The sequence below is a fragment of the Pseudorasbora parva genome, chromosome 1, assembly GCF_024679245.1.
Source record: "Pseudorasbora parva isolate DD20220531a chromosome 1, ASM2467924v1, whole genome shotgun sequence".
In the NCBI taxonomy this organism is placed as follows: domain Eukaryota; kingdom Metazoa; phylum Chordata; class Actinopteri; order Cypriniformes; family Gobionidae; genus Pseudorasbora; species Pseudorasbora parva.
Window position 1 is genome coordinate 53665791 of NC_090172.1, and position 27297 is coordinate 53693087.

Here is a 27297-nt window from a genome sequence, read left to right on the forward strand (position 1 = left end):
ATTAGCCTAGCGGGGGTGTTTTGGGGGCAGGATAAGATGTGTTGGGGGTGCATATCTCTGCTGGCACATATCACTCACCCAAAAGGTGGGGCATCTAGAGACTTCCTATCTTTTCTAATGCAGAGAGAGGCCGTCTCTTTTGGGTGAAAGAATAATGTAAGTTGTACTTTCAGCATGTGTGTAAGGCAGTAGGAGGCTGTGCAGCGAGTGTGAGTCAGTCATTCAAAGCTGCAGGGGAAATTTGGGTCAACACTTCTGCCCTCCTGCTTCCATATGTTTGCCGTCTGAATCCCACTGATTCACAGTGGAACCGGTAATACAAATCTAAATGAAATGCGCAAACTCTGGGGACACATCTACCATCTATTTCTTTACTTTAATTACTGTTGCGTTAAATACCGACTTATTTCACTATTAAATACTTAAGGGATAGTTGAACCGAAAATGAAAATGTTGTCATCATTTACTCCTGTTTGAGTTTCTTTCTTCTGCTCAACACAAAAGACAATATTTTTAAAGATGTTAGTAACCAAACAATTGACAGCTCCCATTGACTGCCATAGTAGTTTTTTTTTTCCTACTATGGAAGTCAACGGGGGCCATCAACTGTCAAAGGGTACAACTTAAGGGTAAGTAATGGCAAAATCTTCATTTTTGGGTCAACTATCCCTTTAATGTGCATGCTGAGAAAAAACTAAGGCATTTTATACAGTTCAACAACTTTTGCACTATAAAATATTTCTAAAATATTGTTTTATTTCTGCATCCCAACAAGTCCAACACAGCAACACTGGCTAACCCAATTATGTAAATTTAGGGAGGAACCAACCAACCAAGGGCAGGTTGGAGGAGTGTTCAGATTATATGATTTTTTACCATTTAGTTTGGTGCAACTTGTAATGCAAAAATAACTTGTCACTTTCAGGTTAATAACAAGAAAGAAAATGAAAGAATTGTCTTTAATGTAATTTGTTGTATAATAGATAAAGCTACACCATGCACCGGAAGCAGATAATTTCCTTTTATTATAGAAGGAATAAACATCTCTCTCTCACACACACACACACACACACACACACACACACACACACACACACACACACACACACACACGTTGGTCTATGTGGTTTAGAGGGACTCTCCAAAGGCGTAATGGTTTTTATACTGTACAAACCGTATTTGCTATCCCCTTACACTGCCCCTGCCCCTAAACCTACCCATCACAGGAAACATTCTGCATTTTTACTTTCTCAAAAAAACATAATTTAGTATGTTTTTAAGGCCATTTGAATTATGAGGACATTTGATATGTCCTCATAAACCACATTTATAGTGTAATACCAGTGTAATACCCATGTAGTTATACAAATTTGTGTCCTCATAAACCACATAAACAGGCTCACACTCACACTCACACACACACACACACACACACACACACACACACACACACACACACACACACACACACACACACACACACACACAACAGTGGTATCTTTCATGTGGGTCACATGTTGGGGACGTAAGTGACCTAGACAGGACTCTATAGATCATAAGGGACCATGACAAATCCACTTCCAATGAAGTGAAAAAGGACAAAAGAATGCAAAGAATATAAATTAGGATATAAAGATATAAGATCCTCATGAATATATGTTTTGAGAATAATAAAGTACGTCAAAAGAATTCATTATACAAAGAGAAAACTATATGTCAGGCATATACCAGTGCAAAACAAATAGTGGCAACTTTCTAAACCTTACGAAATAAATAAATAAATAATACTAAGGAGAATTGGGCATAATAATGCACCTCATAATCTTTTTTAATCAAAGTAACTTCATCTCCCTCTTGCAGTGATAATTCTTCTCTGATGATCTGTTTACTGGTGTGAGGGCGGGACAACCTGTCACTCACATGAGATCCACCAATAGCAAACTACAACCATCCAATCAAATCTAAGTGAACTAAATCAAGTCCCGCCCTACACCTTTTCTTGTTCAAAAAGCCAGGATGTACATCACAGTAGAGAAGAAAAGACTATCACAACTTCTGTTTCGTGCTGACTTTAACACAGCAGAATTACAACACAAAAAAAGTCTGTAATCAGAGGCATCATCAGAGATATCAGCCAACAGAACCTTAGATTTGTTGTATATTAAGCAACTACACACACACATAATGATATCTGTACTTTTTGTTAGATTTCATTGGCTTCATACTGTACTCTGCAACCTGAAAAGATTAAACTAATGAAAACATTAGAATCCCTGTCTATATTTTTCCTATCCATCACGACATGCAAAGCAGTAGTTAAGTGCAAAAATAATAGCCAGAAATAAAAACATCTTAACCTAATGGCATGACAGCATAAATAAATTGCGTCTTTGCTTACCTACAAGTAGCAGAGTTCCAACTGCTAGACCACCACCTATGTAAAAGAAAAAGTGTATTTTTCTTAATGACATCAAATAATAATGTGCTTTTATGGTAATATTTTAAAATAAGGTTTCATAAGTTAATATTAGTTAACTACATTAGTTAACATGAACTAATGAACTGCACTTCTACACCATTTACTAATCTTAGTTAATATTAATGGTAACACTTCACATTAAGATTCATTAGTTAACATGAACTAATGATGAGCTGCACTTATAAGGCATTTATTTGTTTGTGAATTTTGACAGTTACTAAAGCATTATTACAAATCTATATAAATTTTGTTAACATTAGTTAATGCAATGTAAACTAACATAACAGCTGGATTTTTATGAACTAACGTTAACAGAGATGAACAAATAGCCTATAGTAAAATATATATATATATATATATATATATATATATATATATATATATATATATATATATATATATATATATATATATAGTTCATTGTTTGTCCATCTTAGTTAATACATTAACTAATGTTTAAAAATGAAACCTTATTGTAAAGTGATAATATGTATTACTAATAAGCACATGACTTTTTTTTTCTCTCAGGTACATGCATAAATTATGTATAAGTTAATCATTATTGGTTTAATATCTTACAACTTCAATTACAAAAAATATTACATATAATATAACAGTATTTGATATAAATGCAAAGATTATAATGTTACCCTTAATGAAGTGAAAAGAAAACTACCCTGATATTTTGACTGAGCATTTTTCAGCCAGGTTTAAACATTACACTAAATACATTACAAGGGTGACAGTCGTGCAAACAAAAGTCTATTAATGCTAAATTATTTCTGGATTTGTTACAAATAGATATAGCCCTAACATATTTATATAAGATAGAGAGGCATGTGACACATGAATAGAGTACATAGCACACCCCCTTGACAGTAAGCTTAAACCGAGTAAATTATACTAACCAATCACGTAGTCAAGCGAGCTGACGCCAGACGACAGTAAGAGTTGTCCGTTCTGGACAGAAGGTCTGGTACCAGGGATAGAAACTAGTTTGCTTCGGGTTTTTTTCTGAAAACTAGTTGTGATGCCTGTGCTGGAAGATCCAGCCATGCACCTAACGGGAGCCGCCATGTTTTTTCTGTTGACAGCAACGCCGATGACTCTACAGCCAATCAGCGCCTGAATTGTTGTGTTCTTAACCAATCAGAAAGAGTCTTGCTTAGCGGCGATGACGCAATGGAGTTCAAGGTTGACTGCAGCTGCGTGGTGAACATATGATCTAGGAATACAAACAGCACGCTGTCAATGGACACGAATCAGGTAGGATTACTGTACAAATGACTATAGTGTTTATTAAAATTTCAACATACATTACATTCCTGCTGTAGATCATATTTATATGCCACCGATGTTTCAAAACTGACAGCTAAAGTTACCTGATCCATAACACAAAAACCATGCTGCCCTTGAAATCAGACAATTGTAATGAGCAGATTCATCAGCACTGACAGTGTAAAAGCTAAAGCTGTTATTATAACGGTATATTTATTGAGTCATCGCGTAACAGTGATGCAAGATGCATGCTTGCATACGAGTCAGCAGCAGAAAAAACAAAAACAAAATGTAATAGTATGTGTATCACAAATTTATATAATTTTATAAAAATTATATAAGTTTAATGTATATAAACTTTTATTCAGATGTAAAAAATGTAGAGAATTCTCAATTCTTGTTCTTGAGCTGCAATATTATATTATAATAATTTTTAAAGGATCATGTGCCACTGAAGACTGTACAATTGCATTACTCCAGTCTTAAGTTGCACGTGATCCTTCAGAACATCGATGAAGGGATAAATTACATTTTAATATTAATTATGTTTTATATGAGGTTTTCCCCCAATTGTAATAATATTTCTGTTTAACTGTCCTTTCCTTCCACTTGGATGAGCAAATACATCTCACTGACCTCAAACTTTTTATACACATACACACACACACACACAAACTATATATATATATATATATATATATATATATATATATATATATATATATATATATATATATATATAAATATAAAAATACTGATCATGCATAACATTATGACCACCTTCATAATATTGTGTTGGTCCCCCTTTTGCTGCCATAACAGCCCTTACCTGTCGAAGCATGGACTCCACTAGACCCCTTAAGTTGTGCTGTGGTATCTGGCACCAAGATGGTAGCAGCAGATCATTTAAGTCCTGTAAGTTGCGAGGTGGGGCCTCCATGGATCGGACTTGTGTTTTCAGTACATCCCACAGATGCTCGATTGGATTAAGATCTGGGGAATTTGGGGAAAATTTGTTGTTGTGCTCCTCAAACCATTCCTGAACCATTTTTGCTTTGTGACAGGGTGCATTATCCTGCTGAAAGAGGCCACAGCCACCAGGGAATACCGTTACCATGAAAGTGTGTACATGTTCTGCAACAATGCTTAGGTAGGTGGTACGTGTCAAAGTAACAATGGCAGGACCCAAGGATCCCTGCAGAACATTGCCCAAAGCATCACACTGCTACCAACGGCTTGCTTTCTGGTGCATCCTGGTGCCTTGTGTTCCCCAGGTAAGCCATGCACATGCACCCGGCCATCCACGTGACTTTAGAAAAGGTGATTCATCAGACCAGGCCACCTTCTTCCATTGCTCCGTGGTCCAGTTCTGATACTCACGTGCCCACTGTTGGCGCTTTCGGCGGTGGACAGGGGTCCGCATGGGCACCCTGACTGGTCTGCCACTACGCAGCCCCATACGCAACAAACTGCAATGCACTGTGTATTCTGACACCTTTCTATCAGAACCAGCATGAACTTCTTGAGCAATTTGAGCAACAGTAGCTTGTCTGTTTGATCAAACCACACTGGCCAGCCTTTGCTCCCCACATGTATCAATGAGCCTTGGCCGCCCATGACCCTGTCGCCGGCTCACCACTGTTCCTTCCTTGGACCTCTTTTGATAGATACTGACCACTGCAGACCGGGAACACCCCACAAGAGCTGCAGTTTTAGAGATGCTCTTACCCAGACATCTCTAGCCATCTCAATTTGGCCCTTGCCAAACTCACTCAAATCCTTACACTTGACCATTTTTCCTGCTTCTAACACGTCAACTTTGAGGACAAAATATTCACTGGCTGTCTAATATATCCCACCCACTAACAGGTGCCGTGATGAAGAGATAGTCGGTGTTATTCACTTCACCTGTCAGTGGTTATAATGTTATGCCTCAAGGGTTTATATACAAACACACACACACACACACACACACAAACACACAATTTCCTGCATTACTGTTGTAGTACTTACATAATTCAGTTTTTAACATCAATAAGTTTATTAATTTTGTAAATCACTGTGATATTATCCATCATCAAAGTGATTGTCAGCTGAGTCAAAGTGACAGTCAGCTGATCATTGATAGTTCTGGCCTCTCAAAAACTATGGTTTCTTTATTTCCAAAATATGTACATAATGCTACATCTCCACCAGATCACCAGGTCAATTCAGTGCTAAGGTGCTCTTTTTAGTTTGTCCAGATGCTGGTATCGCTTCTGTTATTTTTATTATGTCAGCTTTATCAACTCGTATCTGATTGTTCCACACAGTGCTAATACTAACAGTCATAACATGTCAAATGTTTCCTGAGCAGCTTGTTTGGGTTTCCCCAACGTGATTCTCTTTGCTACCACAATCTGAGGTTAAGAATATAGTGGCATTGCTCAGAGGGGAAGTTAGATTGTCATCTGCGGAGGTTTTGTATGCGTTAGTGTTGAAAGGAAAGCAATAATCTTGGATGCCAGGACAATTATAGGGTTGTGGTAACTATTATTTGTGACCCACAGGAAGGTCATTTTATTCTCTCCTTCAAAAACTGCCTTAATCAGTATTTTTGTCCAATATGAAATAAAGGATATCTGTCCTATAAAAACAAAGCAGGCTAATTTTAAAACGAAATTGGTAGGGATGGGCATTTACTGAAAAGAGAATAAGATTTCTCTTTTACCCTCAACAGAAGGCCTAACATGGCACATCTGATAAGATCTGTTTGCATTTCAGCTCCATGTTGGGTTCAGGCTGCAGTCAAAGGTCATTTCAATAAAGATTAGTCTATTTATGTCACGTCATTGTTACCGAACTAGCTCAGCATCCTTTGAAACTGCTTCGCTTTTGTTCATATTTACAGGGATTGACTCTGTAATTGGCTTTATATCATTATCTGCCTTTTAAAATTCATTTGATTTCCATTGGACTGTTGTAAAAATGATGTGTTTGAGGGAGGTTTCTTTTATGTCATGCATGCTGACATCTGTCCTCCATCAACGAACCAGGTGTCACCATCCCAGCTCAATCCGCCAGCCTCGTTTTGATAGCTGCACTGATAACCTCCCGATTTTCCGAATCTCAAGGTTCTCCGATCCATTGAGAACAAAAAGAGCAGAGCAAGGCCACCCTCAGCTGCCTTCTGCCACACAGATCGAGAACATCAGAGTGTCCCCCCCTCCTCATCTTCCTTCCATCTGGGTTCTCGGGGGAACGCCATCTTAGTTAACACTATCCGAATCTATGTAATCTTCTTAAGTCCCACAGAAGCTCCCAAAGTCGATCTCCTCATGTATGTGTAAATTCATATGTGCTGTGATAAGGAGCTGTGAAGCGAGCCTTGGGATTGGCTTCCTCACTTTTTACTGATCTCACAACATCCGTTATCCTTCCGAATAATATATTTTTAAAGTTTTAAGATAAATATATTAAACAATACTTGTAACTAGATTATATTACATTGTAAAATACTCGTATTCAGATTACAATTACTGTTTTTATTGATTACATGTTATTCTAACAATGGCAGTCAGATATGAATAAATCATTGATTCTACTACTTCTTTTTTTTATCTTTTAAATGTTCTTTTTAAAAAAAAATGCATACTGCTTGTATACGTTCAGAAGGTCTTCAGGTTTGTAGAATTGCAGAGACCAGCCAATGAAAACCAACATAGCGTTTTAATTTTACTTTTATGAAGTGTTCATTGCAACATATCTAATCAACTCCTGAGTAACACATGAATTATTTTAATTATCATTCAGTTTAAGTGAGTTATTCATGCATTAATGTCTTTGCAAGGCTTTTGTCTTTCAAAAACATCAATATGTACAATACAAAATTCACAATACATAATTTCATATTTACATGCAATGCAGGGATTCCTTTTTTCTTCTTTTTTTTTGGTCAGGTGAAATTTCTTTGACCTGATATATTTACTTGAAGTACCACCTGAGATTTTAATTTGTAAGTTAGGTCAATAATAAAATTAAGTTAATAATAATAAGTTCAAGGTTTTCTGATGTCAGTTAATGGTCACATGACATTGCAGGCAAACAGAAAAAATATTTACAACTTTTTTAGTAGTGTTTTATTGTTTTATTTTATTTTAAAATGATTTATTTTAATTAAAACATTTATGATTTAATTGCTCAATAGCTTTTCATTAAACTCACTGCAGGAACTCCTGCAGTTCCATCATGAATCCCAGTCTGGGAAACTCTGACGTAATGTAATATTTAATGCACTTCATGTTGTTTATAACAAAGAATGGACTATATTTTCTTTCTCTTTATATTTTATATCAATATGGCACAAGATTATTCTACTCATATCAATGTGATCGATAAATTAGGTCAAAAGTAATCCAAAAGTAGTCCAATTTTATATCACCTTCAAAATGTAATGTAATGGATTATGTTACTAACTACAATTAGTAAGTTTTCTGCTGTATATCAGAGAGGAGCTAGTGCATGACTATTTCTGTACCAACTTTTCTTGTAATAATTTTCATTCTGAATGTCCTGCAATCATGAACAATGGTTCTCAGAAATACAGCACTGCATCCTTTCCACTGTCACCTGGGCTGCTGTTTATTTTCTTTGCTATTTCAGGAGGTCAGCAGAGTGTAAGCACATTAGATGGTGGCACGGAGTCATAGTGACCTTTACACAAGTGTGACATCAGTCTCAATGCCTGAATTGGTGTTTGCACACTTCGCTTTCATATATAGGCCTACTGCACTGCAATTGACACTTAAAAGGAAATCTCAGATTTTTTATTCCAATATTTGAAACTCTGTGCCGCCAAATGATCTCAGCTTAGTGTTTCAAAAACAACATACATTATACATACATTTACATAATATATACTGATACTGCAATTGTATTACTTTGGAACATCAAATGTTCAATATTATAGTGATGCACCAAAATTTAGGCAAACAAAAATATTTGGCCAACAAAGCCAAAAATAATATTTGGTTTCCTCTGAAATAGTTTTGTTTAATTGGCCCTTTGACTGTTTTAATTTTCTCTTTTGGTCTTCAAAAATGTATTCCAGTGCATGCCAATGCAGTCTATAAAAAGTGTTTTTTATGTGTTTTTGCATTAACAAATGTGTAAGGGTCTATAAGCAGGGTCTATTGAACTATTTCATTAAAAATTTTATTTTTACTTCAGATGCCATATTAATGAAACACCCATGCCAGTAGTTTGAGACATGATGCAACAGCTTGATTTAGTTGTCAAATATTAATATATATATATATATATATTTTTTATTTTTTTTTATTTTTTTTAGTTATTGTCATACTTGTTGCCAGACTGTAGATTTTTTTTTTTTTAAAGAGCAGTTTATCAGATTAAATGCTGCTAAACCAACATCGATGACAGATCTTTCTCTCAAGAGATTTGTTCAATTTCAGAAGTTTGTTTTTACAGCAGATTTATAGGATTAAAAGGGCATTTTGATGCCACCTGCTTCTCAGCTCTCTGGGAACCCTTTCTCCCTTCTGTTGCATTATGGGTTTTGGGGGTTCGGGGCCACAGATGGCTCTCCAGAGATGCTCCTATGGTTCTCTGTGTAGCCAATATATATATACATTGTACTGTGTAATCCTGGATTAGGGGAGACTTGTAGTTAATTATCCAATTGTTAGAGAAAATTCATTTTGGTCCGTCACTTCCCCCGTCCAGGGAATCATGTGGCAGATAGTGCTTGTTCCGAACACACAGGGGAATGTTCAGAAATAGAGATTTAATCTCAATTGTCTGAAGGTCTGTTTGATTTTGGCTAAACTCCATTTGATTCCAAGCAGCTGACTCACCCAGTCTCTCGCGCACACACACAGGGTGCCAGTGGAAAACCAGGCGGCCGCATATGGACTGTCTCTTGATATCATTCACTGGCCGTGTAATCTTATTATGCTAAATCCTTAATCCTCACCTATGCTGGACGCCCACAACAGTGACTGTGCTGGTGATTGGACGACTAGACGGTAGTTGGGGATGCTGTGTTCTCCGCAACACATTCTGCCGAGCTGGTCTATGAGTCTGAGAGTCTCTTGTGGTCAGGGCAAGAATGAACGATAGAGCCAATCAGATTGAAGCAAAATAATGGACAACTAAAGAAGACATTTCTAGATCAACATGCTTTGATGTTACCCGAAACGCATTGAGTCGACTAGCTGTTCATAGTTCAATAGTTTATATACACTTCTGTTCAAAGGCTTAGTCTCGGTAAGATTTTTAATACTTTTGCAAGAAGTATTGTGCTAAAACAGTATATACTGTGAAATAGTATTACAATTAAAACTTTTTTAAATCTGTTTTAAAATTTAATTTTATCATTCGGAAGAATTAGGTGTTCAAACACTATATATATATATATATATATATATATATATATATATATATATATATATATATATATATATATATATATATATATATATATATATATAACAGGCCTGATTCCACAGACCGGGATTAGATTAAAACAGGATTAAGCCTTAGTTTTATTAGGCCATTTAAGCATGCATCTTACATAAAGTGTGCAGACAAAATAATGACACTGACATATTTTAAGATATTGTATGTCGGTTGCTTAAAACAGCTCAAACATTTTAGTCTGGGACTAGATTTAAGCCTTGTCTGTGAAACCTGCAGGGATTTAAGTCCTAAAACATTTAAACAGTAGTATAGGTTTATTTTTTTATTTTGGAGTTTTATTTTTTACTTTATTTAATATTCTCGCAGTATGCTATGCTTTAGTTTTTAGACCATTTGCACAACAAAATCCTCTGAGAAAAGTCACGTCTTAAAATTCACCTCATTCAAAGCACCCCTTGTAATTTACTGTAAATCTACATGAAATGTCCCATTTGATTTATTACAGTTTTGCACCGAATAGAGGAACTTACCGTCAACCAATTATCCTTTATAACGAGCATAGAGATTTAAAAGGAACGTGTATATGTTATAGGCAGAGAATCTGTGCCCACTATCAATTGCCAGAGAAAATGTCTCAGAAACAATAGTTTGTTCGCCCCACCCTGCAGTTTGATAAGCAAAACAACAGCTGGCCCTTTCACTGCCTCCCTGAGATACGACTACATCCAGTCAGGCAGAAACATCCCTGGACGGAGGGGGCCTTTGGGTAGAGGAGCCAACTCTCATACACTGTGTTTGTGTTGGGGGTATCAGACGTAATTATGAGGATTCAAAGGTGTGGATTCGATGTCTGACCAGAATGGATAGAGTGGGGTGTTGGGTACGGCGGTATGGGGCGAGGAGATGGCTGGTGGGTAATGGGATTAGGTGTAGCACTTTCCATGACACACGGAGACAGGCACCTGACACTTGGCCTGGGACTGAGATGGAGGAAGTAGGGAACAGGGGGATTAATTCCGCCCCATATTGGAGATGTCATTCCCAAGGCAATAGGGGCTTTTGGGATAGGGCTCTGTTTCGTTTAGTTTCTGCTCGGCCGGGTCGCCTTAATTCCTTTGGTTTGTTTCAGGAGAAAAGATTGAGGTTTATCCTTCATTGGACATCCAGAGAGGTTGTTCTTCTGAAGATTAGTTTTCTAATTGCACACGATTTTTAGAGTTTCTTGTTATGAACCAGCCTGTAAAGCGACAAACGGCACGCAATTGAAGTGTTGCTTTATCTTTTGAGCTGTTGCTGCCATGCGAGGTTTCATGGATGTGTACAAACATCCAAACATGACCTTTATTGGCTCACACACGCTGCTTGGTTGATGGCCAAGGAAAAGTCAATAGTTTGAGAGAGGATGGACTGTTTATTCAGACAACACACCACAGTTTTATCAGTTAAAGAGCCAGGGTGTAAGGACAAACAAAGGACCTTGTGTTCTGTTGCTATGGCCATAGCGTAACTCGCTTTTTTTTTTTAAGTTGAAGGAGATGAACCTATGCCTGCTAGCGCTGTCACCTGCTCCCACAGGTGTAGATTGGGTCGTCTCAGAAAGGGTCAGATGCCCAACCCATCAACAAGGCACAAAAGAGCGACCTTTGTGCCTTGTTGATGGGTTGTAGAGGCTCCTGAGAATGAAACACCATCTCTAATGATCACTTTGGTTTCACAGTTTTAACCGTTAGCCATTAAATGTGTGAGGTGCATTTCCCCACCAACAGCACCTCAGTGACAAAGTGTTTAAAAGCCACTTTCGCCCCTCTGCCACAGGCATGTGTCGTCAGTTTTCGGCACTGAGTGAGATTTCCAATTGAGAATTTCCATTTTCCAATTTTAGGTTTTCATCTGGAGTCGCGGTGTAGTGGTTAGAGCTCCAGAGCTGTGGTGCTTTTTAAGAATGGGTTAGGATAGTCAACTAATCATTTGATAATTAATCAAAATATTAATGTATGATGTTACAATCTAAATTTGGGATTTAATTTGTATGTCTTGAAAGTGCCATACACCCACAATTTTGATTATTTTAATTTTCATATTTTAATTGTAATTGTATTGTATTAGTTTGTGTTTTTCATAATTTTAATAAGTTTCCCATCAAATGTTTTATTGGTAACACTACAATAAGGTCCCATTAATTAACATTGGATAATGCATTAACTAACATTAGTACAGGCTTGTGTATGATAGTGTAATTATTAGTATAGCTATAAATTATTTTCAGTAAATAAAAGCGAGCTGTAAAATAAAACGGTAACAATTAACAATAAGGTTCAATTTATTAAAATTAGATAACTTAATAACTAACAATGAAAAATACTTCTAAAGCATTATTTAATCTTAAAGTTAATTTCAACATTTACTAAAACATTAATAAAATCAAAATTTGTATCTGTTAATATTATTTAATGAATTTGAACTAACGTACTAACAATTAATAGTTTTTTATTGTTACCCAATAAAAATGATTAATAAACAGTCTACTTTAACAAATGTATTGATCAGTTTTTTTTTTTTTTTTTTTTACTATTCACATACTAAAATCTTTTCCAAAGATACCAGCAATTGAACAAACCAGTTCATCTAGCCATTCAGACAGCTCATTAACTACTAAATTGAAGAAACAAAACAAAAAAAAGAAACATTTGCTTGGATGATTTGTTTACAATAAGATGCATTTAAAAAATAGATTTATATTTGATGGATCACGTGGTTTCCCTATTCCAATTCCAGTCCAATAATTTCTTGTCACTCTTCCTGAAAACTAAATTAAAGTTTTAATCTCAGACTTTAAAGGGTCATGAAACCCCAAAACACTTTTTTTGAGATGTAAACAGATATGTATAGGCTGCACATCATTGAAAACACTAAGGGTACTCATTAATGGTATTCATATGTGAAAATAGTTATTTTTGCATTTTTCAGAGCGATTTCTGTCTTCCGGTTTGAAAAGCTTAGTCGGAGCAACGTCACAAATGCTGACGTCGGCACGCCCGGCCTTTTCGGCCCAAGTATGGGCTGCTGGGCACATGCTGACGTCGACCGCTCCGAGCGATTCTCGATATATATTCATGACATGAAGCTCATTCAGTCCAATCCCTGCGCTGTAGTATGCATACAAGATAATTTAGTTAATATGCATGAGACAGTCACTTCTGTCAGGCTCGTCTTCCATCATTATTGTAGAGATATGGTGGGGAAGTTTTGGAAGCAGCGTGCGGAAAAGTCACGGAGGAAAGCTAGGCGTTGTGCTGATACGAAGTAACGTAAAGGGCGCCGAGCGAGCTGTAACTGGCGCCGTCTGTGGAAGCCTTTGCTACAAAGGCTCGGTAAAGTAAAATTCACCTGAGGAATCGCACGCCGAACCTCCAAGCGTTGACTATCTATGTCAGGAGTGCAAAATAACCAATCTGTAATCTGTAGGCTAATGAACAAAAGCCACGTCCTCTCCGTTTTATTTGTCGTCACAGCCATGCACTAAACCGCATGTGTTCGGGCTCTTAGTGAAACAGCGTGCTGCATATTTGGACAAATATAGATTTAGCTGCCGAGTGATAGACAGCGCGGATCGTCACGGCAACCCAGCGCGCGTCGCTCTGCTTCAGATGCGCGGTCGAGACTAGCCTCAAACCTCTTCGCTTTTACCCCGATCTAGAATTACACATCTCTGTCACATCGCATGTTGGGTGGTTCACGTTCTCTTATCACGTCGGCGCGTTGTTCATCTTGCCAAACAGCGTGCATATTTGGACAAATATAGTTTTATCACGTTTGCAAAATATTTCGTCATGCAGAATAACATTTATTTTCATTTCTCACTGAATTATGCTGGTTTGAACTTTGAAGAGCTGAATGATTTGCGATCTCTGCTGCACGCCACTCATAGCTCTCTCATTCGCTGTATTCATCCCTCATTTAATCTCACTGTGGTAAACAATGCCAACGTGAACCAAGAACATGTCTCAGAACCGCTGTAACTGCTGCTGTTGGTATCGCTAGTCTTAATGCACCTACTGACACTCCCCTATTTATGCAAACTTTCCCTCTTTCCACACAATACCATCCCACCTTTTCACAGTCGACCACTCCCCTTTTAACAAGATTTTTCAAATCGAAGGTGTGAAAAAACACCGCTGCAGCAGGGGGGTTTCATGACCCTTTAACATTCATCAACCTGGTTTAGAACTCTAAGGAAATATGTAAATGTCATCAAATCTCTGCTGTATGACAATATCAGTGTTGGTTGTGAATGATTGTTTTGTAAATTTAGACTGGTTTTTTTTTCAGCATTTCTGAGAAGCGGCAGGATGTTTCGTGGTTTCTTTGTGAAGACCATTAGCTTTGTTGGTTACACCGTCCAGTATGGCTGCATCGCTCACTGTGCCTTTGAGTATATTGGTGAATTTGTGTCGGTACGTTTCTAAGAGATGTTTAGTCAAAGAATTTGGTGAAACGGACAAAGAAATACATTTAATTCTTATTTCTACCCACAATTCACCTACTGTACAACAGTGTTCAGGACCTTCCATGGAGCCCACCATCACCAACCACGATGTGGTTTTCTCAGAACGAGTTAGCCGTCACCTCTGTCGAATACAAAAGTGAGTGTGTATGAAATGCTTACTTTAATGTTTATTTTAAAGTGATAACTAAACCTTTGGTTTCTTTTTTACCTCACCTGTTATGTTTTTTCCAGAGGGGATATTGTAATAGCCAAAAGTCCTTTTGATCCAAATATGAACATCTGTAAAAGAGTTATCGGACTGGAGGGAGACAAAGTCTGCACCAGTGGGCCATCTGACATCTTTAAAACACACACTTTTGTGAGTACTATGTAGTGCACAGACATGACTTCATATTGCATAGACAACTTTCACTGTAAAGCTGCTTAAAAACAAGCTGTATTGTAAAAAAGTGCTATATAAATAAAGGTGACTTGACTTTCTGAAGTCAACTACATTTTTTGTATGAACCATTGCACTTTTTCTTGAGCTGTATGCATTTGAATTTTACATGCATTCACCTCTGTTGGTTAAAACATTTACCTTGAGGTAGCAACAAATGCTTGTTTCTCAGTTATTATTGGTCCAGAGAGAGCATAGCCACCATGTCATTGAAATAGCTGTTATTGCTTTTTTTGTATCACTTGTTTTTTTGTTTTTTTCACCTTGACTGTGTATGGTTTTGGCCTGTAATTTTTCCCGAAGCTGTTAGTGTTAGTGCCAGATGAGTAGAGCAAGTGATGAAGAGAGAGGAGAGAAAGAAAGGTCTGTCACCGGAGTCCTTTAAGGTAAAGAGATACAAACCCTCAGCTGAAAAAAGACTAGAAGTTCGCTCAGACTCAGTACTACTCAAACCTAAACCGATTACAATGACAATTTATTGAATTACAGAATAATTACAAGGCAGCAATACTCTGATACTTTCTCTTCTCCATTTCAAATCTGAGATTAAAGTTTGAAAATCTCTCATTGACTTCAGAATTAATAGCGATTTACTTGTTGAATTGCAATCTGTCTTCTTTCTTGCATTTATTTACATTCTGTTTGCATTCTAATTGCCGCATTTTGTTGCAAGGTCACAGTTGTTGTTTTGTGTTGATTCTTGTTTATAGCTGACAGAAAACACAAAACTTGGCAAGTAGGTTTAAATACTACCTTCAGTATGACAGGAAGATTAGTTTGTTTCTCTAAATAAAATGCCTTTGGGAAAGTAAAGGATTTGTCAATCAAAGATAGAAGGCTAATTACCGATTTGGCTGTGTGATCTTACGCAGCTGTTTTTCACCGCATGTCTCCAAACCACAGGATGTTCATGGGCAAGACCTACAGTATAAACAGGAGAATATGTTTGATAGTGTTCGGTAGTGTGCTGCAGGAATGAGTCCTAAAACCCAGAAACAGGTTAGCATTTTTATAACTTTCGGTTCCATCATCCTGAATTAATTGTTTTTTTGAAATGAGTGAAATAAGGTCTGTGGTTTACTCAAGCTCTAGATATTTTATGTTTATTCTACAACAAAAACATCAGTAATATCCGTAAAGGCAGTTGCTAATAAAGCTTTGTTCATACTGCAGGTAAATGTGGCACAAATCCAGTTTTTTTGTTTCATGTCTTGGCAGTGTGGACGGCACAAACCACATAGAATCTGATCTTTTCAATTTTGATTTGGGCCACTTCCAAATGCGATCCTAAATCCGACACAAGTCAGATGTTTTGCAATGCAACCTCAGTCTGAACAATCCTATCGGAATTCATGTGACTTTCACATCCCTCTAGAGTCTAGAACAACATTTGTCACAATTCTGTGCTAATGGGAGTCACATTAAAGATGGACAATTATGCAAATTTCATGTTTACATGGTGTTTGAACATAACAGTTTGTTGGCAGTGTGTGTCCACCTTATAATGATAAAAATCCACCCACTCCTTTTTTTTAATCCACATAAATCATAAGCAGTGTCTCAGAACAAGCCGACCGAGAGGCTGCTTACTGCAGAGCACATGGGTGGAGCTTACGTCTACTCCCCCTCACTAGACGTCCAGCGAGGAGCAGCAAATGTAATTTGGTCCTAATTGGTAGAATATCCAACCACACCCTAACTCTACCCAGAAATCTATTCCTTCACCCCTTCTGACGTCCAAAGAGGAGGAGCTGGACGTAATTTGACATCTGTACAAAATATCACTTTATACAGGCCCTACCCAAGACACTGCTGTATTGGCATAGACCCCGTCCAGAGCTAGTTGTACACAATCTGCTGTTTTTCTCCAGGCCGGAGCAGCTACAGCGACAAGAATGTCTTGTAAGCAACTCAGGTGTTTTGTTGTTGGATGTCAGAATGAACATAACAGTCTTCATATACTCATGTGACGCGGCAGCGGATAAGTCTTATTTTTGAAGGCAATATGCCCCCATATACCTCAATTAGTTAATGTCTGCGCAAATAATTTTACACCAGAATGCTTTGTGAGCTAGGGTCAATACAAAGGGACAATACAAAACAGGTTTTGTTTGAAAGGTATTACTCAGGGTCGGATGGATCAGTAGCAACTCTTTGTGATCCAGCTTATTCTCCAGAGCGATACTGCTCACGGCAGAAATGAAAGAGATAGCGCATTAATACAGTTCATTTGTGTTGTTATACGGATATACATTTTACCCGTTTATTAAGCACCCCCTGATAAGGCATAAGGTTGGTATATATTTGTGTACTGTTATTTGTAACCAGTTTTTTGTGTGTAATTTGCTGGTGATAATGAAAGGGAGAGAAAGAGTTTATGGATAAGACTTTAATGCGTACTTCTTGTACTGTGTTTTATTCAGCTCTTACAGTGATTTTGTGGAGTGAAAACGGACATTTCATCTTTTGTGTAATGCACAATGAAGTTCTTTAAACTCATCAATAAAGTGTTGGCCATGATTTGCATTGGCTTGTACTAATAGTGGATAAAAGCAAGATGACAACATAAGTTATAACAGTAATTAAACTAAACTATACATGTTCTATCTCTGACTCTGTAGGAATCGTTGTCTGACTCCGGTTCAAACACTTAAGGCTGAACACCACTACTGAAAGTTTATGACACTTTCAGTATGTGAAATCTTCTGTTTTGTTCCCGGCACAAGCTCTTGAAGCTCTTCCCTATTCTTGAAGGGGGCAGAGAGCACTAGCTAATTTGCATTTAAAGGACACTCGCCAAAAGTGGCAAATTTAACGTGCTACTAAAAAAAATTGGTGGGGTAATTTGAGCTTGAACTTTGCATACACACTCTGGGGACATCAGATCATTATTGTACATCTAGTAAAAAGAGGAATAACAAGTCCCCTTTAAATCTTGTTGCTATTTGCTTCCCTTCAGTTGAAATCCCCATTGGTTTAAATGGGGGCCCTTAGAATCGCCATCACTTTTCGCCCAGTATCGACAGCCCTGTATGGTGTAGTTTGTTTATAACCTAATGTTTGGTTTTTACTACTGACAGCTGTATGTAACTTTTGTTTGTAGCAGTGCTTATCTTCTTTAGACATCCAAAAGCAATTGGAAAAATCTTAGTATTTTGTCAAGGGAACCAGGTCTGGTTTGGCCTTCAAAATAGCATCATCCCTGCAGGACTCTTTTCTGTGACCAAAAAAAAGGAAAAACAAAGTTTGGAAAGCAAGTCAAAGCTAGATGTACTAGCTGTAATTTACATTACTATCTGTAGAGGTATTTTGTTGACCAGAATCAAGATGTTTCTAATATGCCTCCCATTTGTAAGATGAAACGTAGGGTTGTCAACGTTTGTGTCTGGTCACAGTATGGTGTGAAGTCTCGTATGCTTGGCTGACAGACAGGACAAAAGCTTCGCTTCTGAACAACAGATGACAACGGGCTGAGATTTCTTGTGGATGGGATCAAACATATGTTTCCATGCTAATGAGAGTTGACTGCAAGATGAATACATGCTGACATATGTTTATAATCACGGTTCTTTTTTGCATTTGTCACTGATGAATTTGTTTGCAATACAGAAGGTCAGCAAATCATTTTGCAAGTCATTTTTGTTTTTTGTTTTTCACACAATGATCCATGTGACGGCTTTGTTAGATATCTGGTGTGACCGGAAGTATACTTCTTAAACAATTTGAGCACATTAAATCCTACTGTGTGGAATTCTTCTTATAGTTATTATCTTCTGCAGGGGGGAAAATGAATATAAAAAATGTTCTTAAAGTTTGGTCAGTGCCAGATAGGCGTCTCCATACTGTTATGTTTATAATGACAACGTGATGTGTTGTTCACCCTCGCCTCTCATATAGAGGGGGTGGAGGGGACTTAATTAGGGGCTTGACAGCCCTACTCTCCCTGTGTGATGAGATTATTCCTAATTGATGTCAGTGTGGATCAGGCTTCGCTCGGTTGCCGGCCCAGCCTGGCAGGTCTATCCGTGGTCTAGACCCATGGAGCAGCTCATGGAGGCGTGGCTTCACCCCTTACCGAGAGGATAAAGGGGGTGGGGGGGTGATGTTTCGAGGCCTCAGCGGTCAGTAAAAATGATCCCATTCCCATCTAAGATGAGCAGTGAAGTCATGTGAACTTTCTCACCGTTAGGAACTTCTTTATCCTCTAATCCGGGAGAACCAATATTGTGTTGCATGTAAAAGCATTTCGTAATGAGTCAAAGGATCATTTTAGACCCCATTTTTGGTGTGGCTGCAATTAGAATAAATCCTACTCACTTTCAGTTAGATTTAACATTTTGTTTTTCTCTTCCTGCTGTAATCTAGGTACCAAGAGGGCATGTGTGGCTGGAAGGCGATAACCTTCGGAATTCCACAGATTCCCGAAGCTATGGCCCAATACCCTATGCCTTGATCCGAGGACGTGTTTGCTTAAAGGTAATGAGGATACAGTCTCATTTCTTGACCTATACACTTCCCCAAAGGCCAGACCACAAGTTTTTTGAGTTTTAACCAGTGCCCTTTTATGTAATGTTTTGTTTTGTTTTGTGTTTTATGTGAGGTAGTGTTTTTCCTAAAACAAGAAATACATATGATCTTTTTATACAAGTAAATTATTTTAAACTAAGGTTATCCAGTAACTAGCTAAAAAAACGGGGTGCTGTCTTCATTTAAAACTGTTTTCAGCTGTCGTCTCATATAGGATCATGTGCCCATGACCCTGTAAACAGGTCTCCTCACCTTCTGTCAGCCCTTGATTGGAAAGTCAAAGGCAAATGACAGCGGGGTGGTTTTTATTTTTTCATACAGGGTCTTGTAAGAAAAATATGTTGTTTCTGCATTATAGCATTAAGGGCCAGTTTGCACCAACGGAACCCTATTTTGACCTTAAAAAACTTCTGTCAGAATGTATTAAAGGCTACGTCTACACTAATCCGGATAAATTTAAAAACAGAGTTTTCGTCTAAAAACGCTTTGCATCCACACTATCATTTTCAATCGTTTTCCAAAAAAATGTTCATCTACACTGAAGCGTCTGAAAACGCTTGCATCCCCATTCTGCGCATGAGCAAATCCAAGACACTTCGACTTGCGTCATTTCCGCTACTCGTTTATTTACTCTTTGAAATAATGAGCAATGTCAATGTCGCGGCAATGTCGAGAAAAGGCACTGAGTTTTTTAACAGTATGTACAAACTGACATTAATATTTAACAAGGCTGTCAAAACAGAAAGCATACAAAACAACTGCTGTACAATGTCGTTCACCATCTTGGCTGAATTGGTCATATGACTGCATCACATGGCTAAAATGCGTCATCGTATTAAAAAGCCTCCATTTTCACAGTCCACACTACGACGCGAAGACGGCGTTTTCAAATGTATCCGCTTTGGAGAGCGTTTTAAAAACGATACGTTTTCATTGACTTAAAGCGCTGTCTCAGTGTGGACGGAAGGCCAAAACGGAGAGAAAAATATACGTTTTCATTTGACGTATAAGGTGTTTCTAGAGTTCTAGTTCTAGAGTTCTTTTTTGAAAATCTTATTAGATTTTCCCTTTCAGATGCAACATTTATGGGAGGAGAGTATTTAAATTATTATTTACAACCTGCTCTCACAGAATTCCGTGAAATGAACACGGACCCTTAACTCAAAAATCCGTGGTAGTTTCACGGAATCGCCAAAAATTCCGTGATGGGTTCACGGAAGTGATGCCTATGTAAGTCAATGACAGTCAGCATCCGTGGTCCACACACGGATTCCCAACACACATTTACTTATTTGCGTTTGTAAAAGAAGACATGATTTTATGAATATTTATAGCCTGCTTTTATATATCGGAACAACTAACTCCTCTCCTACCCTAAACCTACCCACTCAACAATATAAAACACATAACAGGCAAATAAATGTACAGTAACAATTATTTATTGCAAAAACGGACCAGAAACAGTATAGAAGTATTAACTCATGTTACATTCCAAGTCTTCTGAAGTCATACGATATCTTCATGTAGTTGATCTTAATGTTTTAATCGTTGAAATGTTGATCGCGCTCCACACACGCACTCCATTCATATTTCTCATGATTCAAATGATACTGACGACTCTTCAGCATGAGGCTTTCGGTCACGAGGCACACGAGAGCCAATGGCATTTTACAATCAAAGCTGACGTAATTGATCACGCGACATACAACAGCCAATGCTGTCAAAGCTGACGTTGCATTTCTTCAGACGGCAATATTTGAAATGTATTTATATTCGGCGGATGGACTCGACGTTACTGATCGCTTTTGGGGATTTTCTTCACACAAATCAATCGTTTGGCCTCGGAAAACTTGGAATATTTGTAGTTTCTGAATAAATTGTGCATGCAGTATCTGTGTATCTGCCTGTTATATCCTGTTTTTTATAATACACAAATGGGTAGGTTTAGGGAAGGGATGGAGTTATGTGTTCAAAACGTGTCTGAATAAAAAGAAAATAAATGTAAATAAATTATGCTGACTGAATCAAACTGATGAATATAAGGTGTTGGAACAGGGACTCCGTGTGTGGACCACAGATGCTGCCGGTCATTGACTTACATAGGCATGACTTCCGAATTTTCGGCGATTCCGTGAAACTACCACGGATTTTTGAGTTAATTTGTTAATTTCACGAAAATCTGTGAGATCAGGTTGTTATTTACTGCCTTAAAAAAAAGCTTGTCTTAAACCAGATGCTTTTTTGCGCTGCTCATGGTATATTGTGTTGGTTATTATGGAAATTATCTGGTTCTTGAAAAGGTGTGTGTTCTTTAATTTGTGTCATCAGTAGAACACGTGCACAACTTTTCACTCCCATCTGCACTTTTTTGGAATTACACTCTCACACTAATTTGCCCTGTTTAGTAAATCTGGCCCAAAGTTGTATAATGCTACATTTCATAGTATAATAATTTAATATTAACTTAAATCAAATGATTTATGCATTGCTTTTTGTTTTGCTTTTATTTTGCAGTTGTGGCCACCACATAATTTTGGCGTATTGGCTGAAAGTCCAAACGATGGGCGCATTTTATAAAGAAACTGTGTTCATGTATAGTCACAATGTATATTATATTTTTTTCAATCTTTTAAAATAAATTCTTATTTAAAATTCATGTCTGTTTCATTGTTTAAGGCAAACAAGGATTTATGATATCAAATGTATCCACCTCCCATACCAATCATGTTGCAGTCAATGGTTTAAAATATGTGAAAAGTGAAAATACTAGGAAAATCTGTTAATGTTTCAAATGGGTATTACAGACTTGTATTGTTTCAAAATCATCATCAGTGCAGCTGACCCCTTGTTTCACCGAAATTTCCGAAAAATCACTTTGACCAAAAGTTATAAAATTGACATATTTGCTTGTTTTGGTAACACATTTTGCTGTTGTTGAGGGACAGGACTCTTTTTTAATACCCACTAAAGTGCTTTGAAACGTGCAGCATTATTAAATGTGTTGACGTAATTTCCACTACAACAGGAAAACAGGACGGGACATATCGGACTACTCCTCCCCTTTTTAAAAATAGTATTTAGTTTATTTCAAAGCTCGGCCAAAGCCATTGAGCTTGTTTAAGCCGCAGTATCCTCCTATTTTCTAACCGGTTCTCCTCCATATTGCTTTAAAATAGCATTCTGTGCAGAATTCAGATTGGTCCGATATGTTTTCTGGTCTGCGCCGACTCGCTCATATGATCTGCTCTGTGTTATCGTGTCTTTGGACTGACTGTGTGCACACTGCGGCTCGTGTGACAACAACACGAAACCAGACTTTGCCCCAATGGAAACCATATTTACACTGTCGGAATCATTCCCTATCCCCCATAGAGCACTATGTGAACAAATGACCGATTTTAGCCGCAGCTCATGTAGGGGGCGGGACGCTTCAGATTCTAGAGAGCATTTGATTGGACAGAAAATTTGATGAGAAGCTGAAGTGCAGAGTGATGTCATCAAAATCATTGATCCATGTTGGCAGAAATAAGAGACTCATTTTTGAATGCTTATATCTTCTAAATGCGAATTTTGTCATTGCTTCGGAGCTTATAGATAACAGTAAAGGTAGGGACACACCAAACCGATGCCAAAGAACTAGCACTGAAGAAAACAGACTGTGTTGTTGCCTCACGTTGCCTGGGTCAGGGAAGACTGCATCTGAACACACCAAAAGGACTATAGGCGACTGTCAACTACTAAGGATGTACCGGATATATGTCTAAAGCAGATATATTCGTTGATATTTGTCATTCAAAAAGGGAAAGGGAATCTAAGGCCACATCCACACAAAGCCAGAGCTTTCCCTACCCATTTTTTTTTTCTCTCAAGAAATATCTGCGTACACTGAACCACTGAAACCGACTCAAAACGATGTAGTACACAGAAGAATAAGAAGAGAAAACTTGGAGCTTGCACGGTTTTTGCACGGAGCTTGCAAACATTGGTTTTACACGGATTGGTTTTACCCGGTTTCAATAAATATCGCTTTCAGGCTCCCAAAACGCTAATTCTTTTTTTCTTTCTTTTTTTGCTGTTTGTCCTTGAGAAGAGCATGTTATTAGATTATCAATTTAGACATTTATAACTAAGAAACTTTGCAACATGTCAACAACCTTATTAACAACCACCAACAATGGGTTGATGGAAGACCCATTAGTACTGTAATAGACTGTTAGGGTTAAAAGAATATTGCAAAGTTACTTATATTCAGTAGAATGTTTAGTGGTGAGCATTAAAATAAAGTGACTGCTAATAGACTTGTAAGTGTAATAGACAACACTTACACAACCTTATATCCTCGTGTAACTACCCTTACATAATATAGTTGATGTTTGAAACATCATAGTATGGGTTTAAGCACAGCTGGGATGTAATTCATTATTGAGGGTAATGATTAATAAACTTAATCATAATTAAAGTCCAAAGAGAGACTTCTACACTCCCTCCTCAAAGACAAACTCCCTCAGTAGCTCTTTCTTCTTTTTCAGTGTTTGTTGGTGTGTTTGGATGTGTGCATTTAAGGTAATGAGAAATTGACGTCCTTCTTTCAAAGCAGAATGCGTCTTTCTTTAATCAAGGTTTTAATTAAAACTTCACAGCGTCATTTGATCTCAGCGCAGGATGAGTCTGTCTTCGAATGATGCTGGCTGACATCAAACACAAATGTGAGGCCGTGGTCACAATTTCTTTTCAGTAACATGGCCGTTTGCATGCGGATGAGCATCTTAATTTGACTGCGGCTTGTTTTTACGCTGATCTGAAGTCAGGTTTGTTTTGTCTGTTGTTGTGGTTGAGATTGAGGTTTGTGGAAAGGGAATTTGATCTTAGATCAGTTCAAAAGGGAAAGTTCTGCCAACATTGGATTTTCTCCCTGGTGGATCCATACCAGACAGATGGCATTGAGGGGGAGACAGACTATTGCCGGCTGCACCGAGTGCTGATGTCTGTTGTGATCAGACCCGTGAGGATAATCGATAGATAAACCCTTTGATTTAAAAATGTGAACCAGGCTTCAGAATTATTGTAGAAAGTATAAAAGCGAAACAGAATGCGAGGTGCTTTGATGCGAACACATGTCCTGGTGTTACTTGAGAGTCTTTGTTTGTGTGAATGAAAAAGATAGTAACAAAAGCTTACTATAGACAAATACATAAATTCATGATTACTACAGATATAATGACAGCCATTGCGGTCATAAAGATTTGAAAAGGGGTTTTTTTTATTTTGCCATTTTCACACACAAAGTCCATTAAATTGCAGTACCATGACTTTTTGCAGTAAATGTAGGCCTACCACATGCACGCAACGTTTTTTGGTCTTTTATCCACATATCTTTTAGCACTAAAATTAAGTTTTGATGTAATTTGTAAGAAAACCAATAAATAAAAACCTAATAAAACTTAAATTATAAATGTATGGCATTCAAAAATAGTAATAATAAACTCTTTATTTGTAATATGAAAATAGCCATCCCAAAATTGGTTCAAAATTGTGCGCAAATTTTAAACAAAAACTATTTAGTACACTGGGATTGGGAAAACATGAGTAGGATGTGTTTTTGTGAAGCCTTGAATGTCAGTAAGAATTTGTGTTTTTGAAAGAAATGTTTAATGTTCAACAGGACTGCAGTTATTTAAAGGGGTACTTCAGCGCTGGAAAGATGAATCTGTATTTAAACCGGGTCATCAATGTAGTAGAAATGTGAAATTATTTTTGAATTTGGTGCCTTCTAGATTGAGAAAAGACAGAAAATGTATTTTTGTCTCATGGGGATGAAAGACTACAATTCCCAGAATGCTTCACTGCCCTGTGAGGCCATTCCCAAAGCCACCACTACTGGATTACAGTGACTGAGTTCAGAAAGTACAATTAAATACTGAACGTGTTTGTTCAATATAATGATCGAGTTGCCGCGAGTCTCACAGCACTAACGCTGCAGGAGTCAGATTACATTTAATGTCATAAATGAGCTGATGAGCTCTCCTGATGAGAGCTGAGGTAATCGTGACCACATTCGCGGCATTCATACACAACGTGAGTTCAGTCTGGCGCGTTTTCAGTTCATGCCTTTGGAAACTTAACTTTAATAAAAATTAATTTGAGAAGTTAAAACAACTTACAATGCTTAGCATCCGTTTAAATTAATGCCTGCAGCTGCAAGCTGTGCTGTAAGTGTGATCTCCCATTCCCAAGTTCAAAACATGCAGAAATGGCTCCCTCTGCTGGCTGTAGTCTTTAGCCTCTGGCCAAACATTCCAAAGATGACCGTCAGGAGAGGAATTTTTCCAGAAATAAAATGCATAAATCTCTTGTCTCAGGGGGATATGAGGGGGGAAAGCACAATCATTTGAATATACTCCAGGGTTTCTACTGATACAAAGCCATATGCTAATCGCTGAAGTAACCCTTTAATAAACTAAAGTCAAAGACTGTAATATTGTAAAATATTATTCCAATTTAAAATAACTGTTCTATGTTTATATTACTCCATTACTTCAGTTTTCAGTGTCACATGATTCTTAAGAAACCGTTCTAATTTTGATACTCTCGATCCCCCCCCCCCCCAATATTTTGTATTGTATTAATTTTATGTCTTTATTGTCAAAAATCTTTACTGTCTTTTTTAATGTGTCCTTGTTGAATAAAAGTATCGATCAGGAAAAAAAAAAATGTCTGCGTGTGTGCGTATATGTATGCATAGGTATGTTCTGTTATTCTTTTTCCATGTTTTTACGTCCTCTCAAATAATTAATCGTATTGCTTTTTCACACAGAGTAGAAGTACAAAATGTTCATGCCGATGTCTGCCAGAGCTGATTTGGCAGTATTTTAACAATGGCTCCTGTTCACACATGACGTCCAAACAGGAAAGTGGCATTTCCTTTTTAGAAAATGCATGCATAACTGAAAGCAGTAGTTTAAGTAGATAATAGATTCATGCTAATGTAATAATTGGTTGAAACTATAATTACCATGGTATTATGCAACAAAAAAGGTCCAAAACAGACTTTAGAAAGAAAAAAAAATGCATACTTGGTAAATCTCTAAGAAGTTTCATTTGAAGTTTTGACAGTCTCAGCTCTCGGAGACGAGGAAAGCTTCAGAAGGGCACAACAGCAGCGTGGAGCCGCTCTGAGGTCTGTGGTGTGAGTTTGCAGTTTGCCATTGCTGTGTGGAATTGTCCTCATGCCACAGGCATTCGACACCATTACTGTCGCTCTCCTCGACTAATAGTGGCAAGAGTGCTGGAGAGCAACACTGAACACTCCTAATGGAGGGCAAAGGAACATTTTCCCCAAGGCCTGGAGACATGGGCAGGGGGCGAGGTGGGAAGAAAAAGAGGGGCATAAAGGGGCAAAAGACCCATCACTTTGCATAAAGGCAGGCTGATTCTGACAGTCCTGACCCACATACCCCCCGTGGGTCTGCAAGCACTCTTGCTCAAAGAAAGCACTTTTTGAGAAACTAGTCTAAAACAATGACTCCGAACAGTCTTGTTTTTGTTGTTTTCTTCTAACTTTGTACTCTTCTTCACTATTATACAATTCCAATGTGTCAAATGAAAAGTGGTTTTCTTCTTTGATTAAGACTTGACACCAAGCACCAC

At 37.6% G+C, this 27297-nt stretch overlaps 2 protein-coding genes across 3 annotated transcripts in view; one reads left to right on the forward strand and one right to left on the reverse strand.

The window, feature by feature from the left end:
- Positions 1 to 3630, reverse strand: part of elp4 (elongator acetyltransferase complex subunit 4) — an 87531-nt gene extending 83901 nt beyond the window's left edge. Inside the window, exons 1-2 of the mRNA XM_067445205.1 lie at positions 3388 to 3630; positions 2399 to 2434 (exon numbers count right to left, since the gene is read on the reverse strand). Coding sequence (XP_067301306.1) covers positions 2399 to 2434; positions 3388 to 3556 — 205 coding nt within the window. The 5' untranslated portion in view covers positions 3557 to 3630. The remainder of the gene's footprint in view (positions 1 to 2398; positions 2435 to 3387) is intronic.
- Positions 3605 to 26242, forward strand: immp1l (inner mitochondrial membrane peptidase subunit 1). Of its 2 annotated transcripts, none has more exons than XM_067445206.1 (6): positions 3605 to 3745; positions 14507 to 14631; positions 14732 to 14820; positions 14916 to 15042; positions 19489 to 19599; positions 22165 to 26242. In XM_067445206.1, the coding sequence occupies exons 2-6, from the start codon at positions 14527 to 14529 to the stop codon at positions 22225 to 22227; spliced, it is 495 nt and encodes a 164-aa protein (XP_067301307.1). In that variant the 5' UTR covers positions 3605 to 3745; positions 14507 to 14526; the 3' UTR covers positions 22228 to 26242. The 2 variants fall into 2 exon arrangements, with proteins under 2 accessions (XP_067301307.1, XP_067301308.1); XM_067445207.1 differs by lacking the exon at positions 3605 to 3745 and adding an exon at positions 4684 to 5031.
- The last annotated feature ends 1055 nt before the right edge of the window (positions 26243 to 27297 follow it).